We start from the raw sequence: 10,561 nt of genomic DNA, 5'->3' as shown, positions 1-10,561 counted from the left end.
AATAATACGGTATATACTGTAGGTACGAGTGTGTAAATGAGTGATTGAATCATGCAGATGCGAATCGTTCATAAATAAACAACTCTTGATTAATAACACTGCATAAAATTCTATGGATAGCTAGGTACGAGTAGCTAGCTACGGTCTACCTAATACCTAATGGAAACTCTCCGAAAGGGTTTGGTGCGAGGTATCTATTTGTATGTGTACTTGTACTTATTGAACTTATTGTACCCCCTTTTCTTCTTTGCATCGGATCAGCAAGCAAGCAAAAACGTCTTCTCCTTATTTATTTAGCCCATGGTGCACGTGTTGGTCTATTATCTAGATGTGGTACGTTTGAAGATGTGGATGCATCATTATTTGGAACAGATGGATTTGTCGTTGGAGGGAGTGATCCCGAGGGAGGTGTTGATCTTGTGAGAGGCGTTGTAGATGTAGAAGGTATTATTCGTCTTGTTGAAGGCATACCGGTCGCGGCTCCTGGATTTGTCCATGGCGCAACTGTGGGTGGTATGCCTTGAGATGGTGAAGGGGTAGCCCATGGTGCTCTTGTACCTTCTTGTGCTGATGGTCGGGTGGCTGGTGTTCCGCCCGAACCTGTTGGTTGAGGTTGATTTGCTGTGTGGACGGTTTGAGGCGCGGATACAGCATGAGGGTCTTGATCCCAACTAAATAATGATCCGAATGGGAAATGTTGTACCACTGGAAATTTAGATAGTACTTCTGCATTATACATTTTGATCATTCCCTAAAACACGTTAGAATGGTTGGAGGTATCAAGAATGAATACTGACTTTGTTTATCTTTCCCCATCCTGATCGTACTCCGGATATATCAAAAAGTATTGGACTATGTTCCCAAAATGCGCCAGTTTTGACATCATTGATGAAACCAATTGCAGAGAAGTACATATTGTTCTTCCTTTCTCGATCAACAGTCATCTTCCTAGCTACGTCTCCTGGATTTGGAGATTCTGGTAAAGATCCTTCAACTGGCATAGCTTCATCATTGGTAATAGCTGGGCAATATTGAGAAGATCCAAAAATGTATGGCAAAAATGAATGATCATCTAGTCCCCAGACACCATGAGATCCAGCTGGCTCTAGAGTATATGTGAGAATAAGACGTCGGACTACACGTAAGTAACTAATAGTCACATTAGCACATTTCCTTGATATGAAAGAAGATAAACCATACGGCTCTATAATACCCATCACAATACTTCTCTCTAACTCGCCCCCATTTGAAGGTGTTTTTGTGAACCCGCCCAACTTCCAGATACATCCCAAGAAAGCTAAAAAGCTAAGTTCATGACCCGTTCCATAATCCAGTCTCTGCGCACTTCCAAATCCACCCAGCAGATAAGAAGTAAGTTCATCCAAAGCCGATACCTCATCCTGTGGAGAACTACCTCCAAAATGGAGGACCTCAGCCGGTAAATACTGCTTCAGTAAGTCCTTCACTCTCGTCTCCAGTAAATCGTACCATTTTCGAAAGCTAACGTTTCCAAATCTTCTTGGTCCTGTGTCAGGTGGTGCTTCATCAATGATAGCATCAATATTTTGCAGTAAGTCTTGTAATTTCTTCACGGGTTCTGATAACTCCAAGGGAGAATCGAGTGTCCACGTCTGAGGATTTCCACCGATTTCAGATGGTTTCCTAGGACACATAGCAATATTGAGTTGCATGATAAACACACCAATATCCGTATAGGCCTTTGATGTGAGGAAGTGGGGCACATCGTGACCTTCATGAATTTTCTTTACAGGCTTTATGAAAGTATGTGGTTGTGATGAATCTAGAATCGGTAAGCTTCGAGATAAGGAAGTCTCTGAAGTTGGGTTTGATATTTGCTGTGAAGCCATCTTCAATTTTGCTCCGTGGCAAGAGTCAACGTGTTGAAGATATAAATTCGAGGCGATTCTGTTTGATATCTCCTTTCATGGGGTAAGCATTATGATATCAATCAGAGAGCTATATCCCTGTTTGTCCCGAGCTCTTTGATTGGTTTAGATTGCAGGCATTATTTATTGTTGCCCTGTGGTTGCTTATCAGATTTTCCATATCTTTTGTTCGTGTTCAATACTTCATTATGAATGCGCCGCGACAAGTTTCGATTGGTACATCTACTTGAATGAATTTTTTACAATAATTTCAAATACAGCTCCTTGAGAGCAAGTCTCTCGACTCGTACTACAAGACTCTCAAGATCTCCACTACAAATATTCGCGCAAGCTGTCAAGGTCAACCCATTTCTTTCTCAAGGGAGCTTCGGAACCATGCCAAAAACCAGACGTCAAGAAGCTGGTAAGTGCATTTGATAATAAATACGCGACTATGTATGTCTGATGGCCTGATATTAGCAGAAGCGAAGAGTGGGGTTTCAAAGTCGACGCGATCGGGATCTGGTAAGTGCATTCATCATTATTCACACATTTGTACTTATTTCTAACCTTGTATTATCAATGGCAGCACTAGCAGATGATGCCTCATCGGCAGACTTTCTTAATAAAATACATCGACCGCCGCCAAAAGTAGATATGAAAGTCGCAAGAAAACATGCTCCATCCGCTAGGCAGGCTCGACAACCTGTACAGGTAGCACCGGAATCGGACGAGGATATTGAAGATGCACTGAACAAGCAATTAAATGAGAATAATGAGGATCCATCCGGGCTGGAGCCGGAAGATATGACAAAAGAACTTGAAAATGCTCAGCCAGCATCACCAGCTGAGAAAAAAAAGAGGGGCCGTCCCAGGAAAGAACAAATAACAAAGGAAAAAGAAAAGGGAGACGCGCAAGACGTATCACAACTTCAAAGTGCTTCTCCCCAAAAGCGCAAACGAGATGATCCAAGCATCTATGACTTCGTTGCCGAGGAAGATAATCAAGATGTTCGACCCGCGCCTTCCAAGCGAGCAAGTAAAAGTTTATCGGTGAAGGGTACCCCGAAAACCAAGCAGTATAGTGTGAAGCCCAAAAAAGTTCGGAATCAGCCTGACACGAGCGTTGTTGACGAGTCTGGAGATTTTGATGAAGACTTGCCTGACGTGGCAGATATTGGAAATGGTAACTCAACAGTTGACCAAGAACCTGGACAACCTGACGTAGGTGCCCCCTCCAACGGCAGACGTGCAAGCGTTCGGAAAACGAGAGGCGACGGAGAGCATGTAGAGGATGGAGAAGATGAAGGCGACGAAGACGATGGAGGCGATGGAATAACAGAAATAGCTATGCCTCTAACCCCGGCAAAACCGCAAGGTCAAATTTCGCGAGAACAGCATAAACAAAGCGCAAATGTTGCGAGGACAATCAGCAGCAACCATGCAAATGGTTTTCATAACAAGAAGATTCAGTCTTCGCGCAAAGTGGGAGTCAGAGAAGGGCAACCGGGAGAAGTCGCCGATAATGTTGGACAAAAACCTAATGTAGCAACCGCCGCCAATATTCCAGAACAACGTGTAGCGGCTGGAGAAGAACTTGATGACGAATCTGATGATGAGGAAGAAAATTATCAAGAAATTTCCCAACAACTTGTCGCCTGGACTGGAATCGTCACCCGTACTTTTTTTCCGGATATTGAAAAAATTTCAAAACGGTTCGGTTGTAGAGAAACTAGGGGTACATGGATACCAGTAGTTCTAGAGAAGCGTGGCCTTGTAACAATATCGGGAAAGAATACGGACCGGTATTTGAAAATGCTCCAACAACTTTATCAAACCCTTAAACTAGCAATAAATGAGGAGAACGATGCCAAGCAGATCGAAGTCAATTCGCATATCGAGCAAACGATTGATCGTTTGAATAACAGGGTAGATGATAAGCTACAGCCCTTGGCGGAAGATGCTCCCGAACCTGTTAGAAGGAAGAGACGTAGATATTTGGAGGACATATACATTGTTCTTATTCGAGAACTCTTGAAAGTCTTGAGAACCGCAATGCTTACATATGGAAACCTTCAGGTGTTGTCAATCGAGGCTTTATTAACTGTGAATCGGATCACCAGTTTAATCCTCAATCTTTTCTCTTATCTCGAAAACCAGGAGAAGGATTTACAGCCTACGAACTGCGGCCAGACGAGGCAACCATTGAAGGAACTTCGCACTCATTTGCGAGATGTGTTGCAGCGAAGATGTCAAATGAAGATTGCTGAGCTCCGTAGAGAGGAGGAAATTGAGAAACATCTTGCATTGACCCAGGAAATTAGACGTGCACGGGAAGAGGAAGAGGCCAGGTTGGAAACTGAGAGACTGGAGCAAGAGCGAAAGATAAGAGAATTCAACTCATCCCAACAGAAAACCATAATGGCCAGCCCAAAGAAAGCTAGTCTGATCGAACTTGAAATGGAGAAAATTGCGTACCGAAAACTCCCACAAGCTGAAAGAATCAGACTAGAGCTGGAAGCAGAAAATAAGAAGAGATCGAGAAGGCCGGTGCAACAAATACCACAAGTAGAACGAGAACGTTCCGCTGCGTCGTCACATAGAAGTCAAAGCAATAACGATGACCGGAATGATCCATTCTCGGACAACTACGATACTCCCCGAGGTGCCAACAGGTAATTTAAGATTCCTTCGTACTCCATTCTACTGTTCTAAATATTTTTATAGAAATCCCGTCTCTGCTCAATCTCGAAGAGAAGCCAAATTTGGCGATATTCCCGATGATGAAAAACAGAGATTTTATGATCATTTCAAAGAGAAGTATAGATACGAGGAAGAGCAAGGCTTAAAAGATGAAGAATTTTGGGGTCGTCTACAGAAAGATTTACATGGTGGTAGGTATACTCTAGATGAAATCTGGGGCTTTGCAAGGGAATTGCAGGCAAGTCTAGATTCTGCGCATGATGAAGGGGAGTTTGATGGGGAGGAACATTTCTGGACATTTTATGTTTGGGATTGGGACATGGAATCGTAGAGGAAAGTTTGGGGGTAAGGGAAAAATGGAAAGGAAGCTAATGACGGTGTAATGTAAAACGATTCTTTGAATTCGTTTGTGTGGGATTTGATTCGTTATTATATGAAATGATATGGGTGGATGGGTTGGGATAGAATGGAATGGGGTTGTCGGGAGTCTGGATCTCATATGGTTTGATACCCAATATTACACTTTTTTCCCCGTGCTGATACCTAAGTATGTATGTTATGATACTATGAGAATCTCGAGTTTGCTTGGCTTGGCTTTGCTTCGATACAATCTCGTATGCAATTGATATTGTAAGGCTCAACTTAGATTCGCAGAGCCGAGCTAGCTAGCTAGACACGAGATCTTTCTGCTACCTATAACAAAATATCACATTTAAATTCGCGTACGCATGCATAGACTATGTATCTACATATACACATAACAAAGGAAATACCTTGCGATCAATAAACTCACGACCGCATTGCCTCTATATTTAAGATCACCATATCGGTATCGCCGTACGTATCGTCTTACTGCATAATTGATGTCCTTATACGTAAAGATACGGACCTTACCTAGGTACCTAGGTAGCGAGTGACATACATCTGTAATCAGGAGCATCTTATTGGAAATTTGGAAATTCAGTATCGCGTGAGTAATCGCAAACTCTTGCCGCGTCTCGCGTGGACTTGCTGGATGGGGTAATTAGCTCCCCGCACACGTGATTTGTGCTTATGTGTTTGTGGATGGGGATGGGATGGGATGGGATGGGGATGGGGAGGGGGAGGGGGTTGAGTCAGAGGATTGGGTGGATTGGGTGGATTGGGAAAGGGATTGGATTGGAGGAGAAGGGGAGATGGGGGGAGAGAAGGGAAGGGAAGGGGTATATAGAGATATGATTTTGGAATTGGAATTGGAATTGAGATTTGAGATTTGAGATTTGAGTGATCTGTAGGATTTGGGAGAAGTTGATTGTTCCTTTTACTTTTAACATCTACTTTCAACATTTATATTTACATTTCCCTTCACACACAATTCGAAAGAAGAGAAAATCGATAATATCTACAAAATCGAGATCTGAAACTCTAAAATCCCGAAGACGAACAAACAAACATCAAGAAATCCAAATCCGTATTCTCATTTAAATTTACTTTCATCTCCAGATTTCAAAAATCTCATATCAACCGCAGACGAAGAAGATATGGCAAATGCAGAAGCAGAAGGAGAAATAACCATGTATCCAAAGACGCCGAGGAATACGGTGCAGAGATATAGACCGCGGGGTATATTATTTCTCGTTATTTTTCATTTTTTCCTTTTTCCTTTTTGCTAGTGTCTTGAATTTTGGGGTTTGCGTCGTTGAGATTTCTGGGTTGTTGATTTGGGATATGGCTTGGGATCGTTGGGGGGTTAATGTTCCCTCTTCGATTCTTTGTTTCCTAGCGAATCGAGGATTTTGAATTTGTTTGCTTGTTTTTCATTCATTCATTCATACTCCCTATTTCGTTATCTTATGTCGCCATATCATGCGTATTTACTAGGGATGTGTGTACTAGGGATCTCGCTAATGTGCTCGCAATAGCAAAATATGATCATCGTACTATTCATACTATTATTAATAGTTCGCCGATTTTACATGTTTCTTGTGAGTTTGAGTTTGGGTTGGAATGTGTTTTCTTTTTGATTGGGATTGCTGATGCGATTTCTGTTTTTGGGGGTTATTCTTGTGTCTTGACTTTTTGTTGGTTCTGATTTTGAGGGGAGGATACTCGTATTTTCCTTCTATTTTCCTGCTATTTTCCTCCTTTCTCCATCCTATCAAATCCATACACTCTCCAAACCCCCTATTACTCCACGCCTCACTAACCACTCCTTCACAAAGTCCACACCCCCTCCCCTGAAGATCCCTTCCCCGCCATTCTCCCTATGTTAGGATTCATGGGGCTCTACGATCCGCAAAATCCCACGGAGGAAAATATTAACGAAGGTGCGAATTTGTATTTGCATGGTTATGTGAGTAGTCGGTTGATGAGGATGGGGAAGAAGGCTTCGGAGGAAGGAGAGGGAAGCGAGGGGGAAGAAGGATTGCCGATGACGGTTGCGGCGAGTTGTTTGGATGGGTTGGTTTTGGCGCTTACGCCGAATAATCATAGTGAGTTTTGTATTTCTTTGGGGTAGATGAGAGGAAGTTGTGATTGTCTGGGAGAAGATGATGAAGAGGGCTTGTGGAGATGTGTAGGGGATGGGGAATATGTTTTTTAGAGGAAGAAGTGAAGAGAGAGAAATAGAACGGGGAGAGAACGAGAAAAGGAAGTTGAAAAGAGGTTAAAAGAAAAAAAGACTAATAAACCCGCAGGTTACAATTACCGCAGTGCAATCCTACAAGGATATGGTCAAGTTGTCGAAGACGTCGATGAGAAATTGGTATGGCCTTCCCCTTTCCTTCACATCTCTTATTCCCTCGTTTATTCATATGTCTTTTCATCCACCCATCGCATCACCCCACAGATCTCGCTAAACTCTCCCTCTCCTCCTAATCAATCTAACTCTCTACTCTCCCATTCTCATCCACAACTCTAACACATCTCCAATTATCTAGTGGGCAATGGAAAAAATAACCAACACCGTTCTCACCGATCGATGGGAAAACACTCGTGTTCCTCCTACGAAAACAGAAATGACTACGACCCAAGTTCGTTTACTTCTCTTCCTTTCCCTTCCCTTGCTCCTCCCTCTCTTTCCCCTCTACTCCCCAAAAAAACTCCTAACAACCCAACCCCCAGATCCTCCGCATAACCCCCCACACCGCCTCCGCCAAAATCCGTCGCGGTCCACCCCATGACGACCGCCACGATCTCAAAGATGCAGAATTGAAAAATCGAGTGTGGACCGGTGTGGTACCTGTGCACACTGTGTATGGGACACCGATTCGGGGTGAGGATTGTGAGATTCGTGAGGTAGGAGATGTCATTTTCTATGTTGTTTTTTTGTCACACTTTTATAAGGTTTCTTATTGGAAGGGGCAAAGGGACAAGAAAGGGGGAGATGGTAAGAAAAGACAGAGAATTAGTCAATAAAACATTAGACGGATAATACGGACGAGAGATAGAGAAGCGAAAAATCGAAGTCACAGAGGGAAAGGAGTCGAGGAACAAATAAACAAACAAACAAACGAGAAGAAGGAGAACATAAAGCTAACAAGCCCTCTCAAATCAGGTCCCACAACACATCACCACCTTCATCGATGCGAAAAATGAAGAAAACAAGAAATTTGCTATTGATCGCGCGGGAGATGAGGATGAGTCTTAGTCAAGTTCGAATCCGAATTCGGCTTCGCAAGTATGGATTAATACGTGGTGGTGAGGGTGGAATCGACATTGGGATGAGATTGATAATGAATTAGCTGTGAGACACATCTGAATATGCGGTTAGAGGGAAGAGCAAAGAGAGAGGGAGGCTGAGTGATATTTATAGGTTCCTTATCTTATTGATTTCTTGATTGAGATTCGGTTTGCGTGATGATCTGGGATATTGCTGATATATGAACTAGGTATGTACTATGTGATGTGATGTGATGTGTACATAATATTGTGTTTGGTATTGAGATCACGATATATCTTACAAAAATGAAAATAAAAGAAATTCCATACAAGACTTCACTCCACGCACGTATGAAAATTCCAGAAAGAACATTTGACATTCCAGTTTCTGCACAAAGGTTTTATTCTCCATCTCCTCCGTTCTGCAATTTTGATTTTGAATAAGAATTCATATCTAAATCCTATTCAGAATTCGTTTGAGATTTTAGAAATGATGTTGTATTTCCCATTCCATTCCATTCCGTCCCTTCTCTTTTCCTCTTTTTTTCTCCCTTTTCTTCCTATCTGTGGATATCGATACTAATACCTCTAATCAACGAATCGAAAAATAGACGAGATTAGAAGGTAGAGTATACCAATACCCGTGATGGAGTTTTATGACAGCGCAATCGAGGATATCGCATCGTGTCCATTTAGTAAGAAAACTCAGTCGAGGCGAGGTATCTCTAAGATTCTTGAGCAACCGATTTTTCTTTCTGTACTGAAGGAGTAAAGCTTGATTTTCGTTCGGGGAGTAATGAGGTTTGAAGTTTAGAAAGAGCAAGAGGATACTGGGGATTATTTGTTTTGGTCCCAATTTGGCGGAAGAGGGAGAGGGGAGGATCACTCAAGTGACTTGTTTGCTTGGGAGTTCGGTTAGTCCACTTGTTCATTTTTGATAGAAAGAAAAGATAGGATTGAGACCGCTTGTGTGAAATATATGTTGGATTGTTGGTCAATATGATGTATGTGTTTTGATACAAGAGGTACAGGCGAAGATGCAAGTAGAAACAATGTTTCCGCTGAATAGCCATGAACCGTGTCAAATGAGGATATAAGATGACCATCGCGTCAAGAGTTTGATGAAAGAAAGACATGTAAAATTAGCCTACTTGAGATAGACAACTTTGCACGCGTGGAGATCTTAAATGTGAAGTCCATATTGGATGACTGAATATGCGCAGTGGCAATAATGTTTTTTACATCCTTTCGCATTGCGAAGACGACTAGATAGAAATACACAGCACGAAATACTGAAGCATAGCGATGAAAGTTTGAAGAATTAGAAGTGTTGGCTGATATCTGTGAATCACTATATAAAGTAGTGAATGAGTCTCTGAGGTAGACGATAAATTGCTACGCTGAACTCTAGACTGGAGTTCAAAGTGTATGAAAAATTTCCATATGATATCGTTAAGGCATGGATTTTAAAGAAATGGACCGGTTCTAGACCTGAGAGATTACGATGAGTCGGCCAAAACGGACAACATGTGTCCGCTCCAATTTCGAAGACTTCTGAGAAGATGATGAAGGGGTCATAGCATATATATAGTGTAGAGTGGAAGGGAAAAAAGACGAGAACGAGAACGAGAATAAGAAATGCTAGTAAGCAGTGACAAAAACTATTTTGTTAGCTATATAAATATAAATATTCTAGTAGTTACCTGAGTAATCATGTTATAGTTCGAAATAACCAAAATTTCGTTTTCGTATCCACTTCTAAATAACCTACAAGTGAGCCTTGTCAAAATCACGGCAATATCTTCCGCATAGAAATTATTACTCATGTGCACTTACTAGATATACTAGTTCAGTGAGGCTTGCATGTGCAATGGTGTACTTGGCCTTTGCGGGAATGGTAGATGGATACTCAATGCTCATGCCTCTCTGCATCAGATTGCTTGCATATTGTCTTGAGCGTGTTTGCGATGATGCTGCAAAACTCTGATTCTGGTGGCGAAAGCCCTAAGTGAGAATATGAGATGTAGAAGAGAATATATGATCGTCATCGAAACCTTTGGGTAGAAAGGTAACGAATTGGTTAGATAATTGTGTATGGAGACGTAGATAAAACTCTTGGTATCATAATTGTCGTCTTTTCGCTATCGAATGGGGGGATGAAGGGGTGCTTTGAACAGCACGGTGTTAGAGATGACTCAGAAGCGATAATCAAAGTTTTTTCTCTCACAATTGTACGGAGGTAATGTTCCTGAAGTATGTAGTTTGATGAAGATATATACATATTGATCCTCGAGGTCCTCGAAGGCGAGTCATGTTTGAGGTCTGTTACAGTG

The 10,561-nt window shown here is 42.0% G+C and overlaps 4 protein-coding genes across 4 annotated transcripts; 2 read left to right on the top strand and 2 right to left on the bottom strand.

The window, feature by feature from the left end:
• Positions 1-289: 289 nt before the first annotated feature.
• On the bottom strand, positions 290-1,868 carry EAE98_012331 (uncharacterized protein; the record flags this gene model as incomplete). The annotated part of the gene is made up of 3 exons (XM_038959956.1): positions 290-751; positions 798-1,149; positions 1,201-1,868. 3 exons carry the CDS (start codon positions 1,866-1,868, stop codon positions 290-292), a joined length of 1,482 nt encoding a protein of 493 aa, XP_038803713.1.
• A 128-nt stretch (positions 1,869-1,996) lies between these two features.
• EAE98_012330 (uncharacterized protein) lies at positions 1,997-5,237 on the top strand. Its single transcript, XM_038959955.1, has 4 exons — positions 1,997-2,310; positions 2,367-2,411; positions 2,476-4,561; positions 4,614-5,237. The coding sequence occupies exons 1-4, from the start codon at positions 2,283-2,285 to the stop codon at positions 4,918-4,920; spliced, it is 2,466 nt and encodes an 821-aa protein (XP_038803712.1). The 5' UTR covers positions 1,997-2,282; the 3' UTR covers positions 4,921-5,237.
• Positions 5,238-6,109: 872 nt separating this feature from the next.
• On the top strand, positions 6,110-8,217 carry EAE98_012329 (uncharacterized protein; the record flags this gene model as incomplete). Its single annotated transcript, XM_038959954.1, has 7 exons — positions 6,110-6,191; positions 6,491-6,553; positions 6,791-7,060; positions 7,265-7,332; positions 7,508-7,600; positions 7,692-7,865; positions 8,125-8,217. 7 exons carry the CDS (start codon positions 6,110-6,112, stop codon positions 8,215-8,217), a joined length of 843 nt encoding a protein of 280 aa, XP_038803711.1.
• Positions 8,218-8,953: 736 nt separating this feature from the next.
• EAE98_012328 (uncharacterized protein) lies at positions 8,954-9,160 on the bottom strand (the record flags this gene model as incomplete). Its single annotated transcript, XM_038959953.1, has 1 exon — positions 8,954-9,160. One exon carries the CDS (start codon positions 9,158-9,160, stop codon positions 8,954-8,956), a length of 207 nt encoding a protein of 68 aa, XP_038803710.1.
• Positions 9,161-10,561: the final 1,401 nt, after the last annotated feature.

Source organism: Botrytis deweyae (genome assembly GCF_014898535.1).
Source record: "Botrytis deweyae strain B1 chromosome Unknown BDEW_063, whole genome shotgun sequence".
Lineage (NCBI taxonomy): Eukaryota > Fungi > Ascomycota > Leotiomycetes > Helotiales > Sclerotiniaceae > Botrytis > Botrytis deweyae.
The sequence above is the reverse complement of the archived record's forward strand: the minus strand, read 5'-3'. Positions and strand labels throughout refer to the sequence as shown.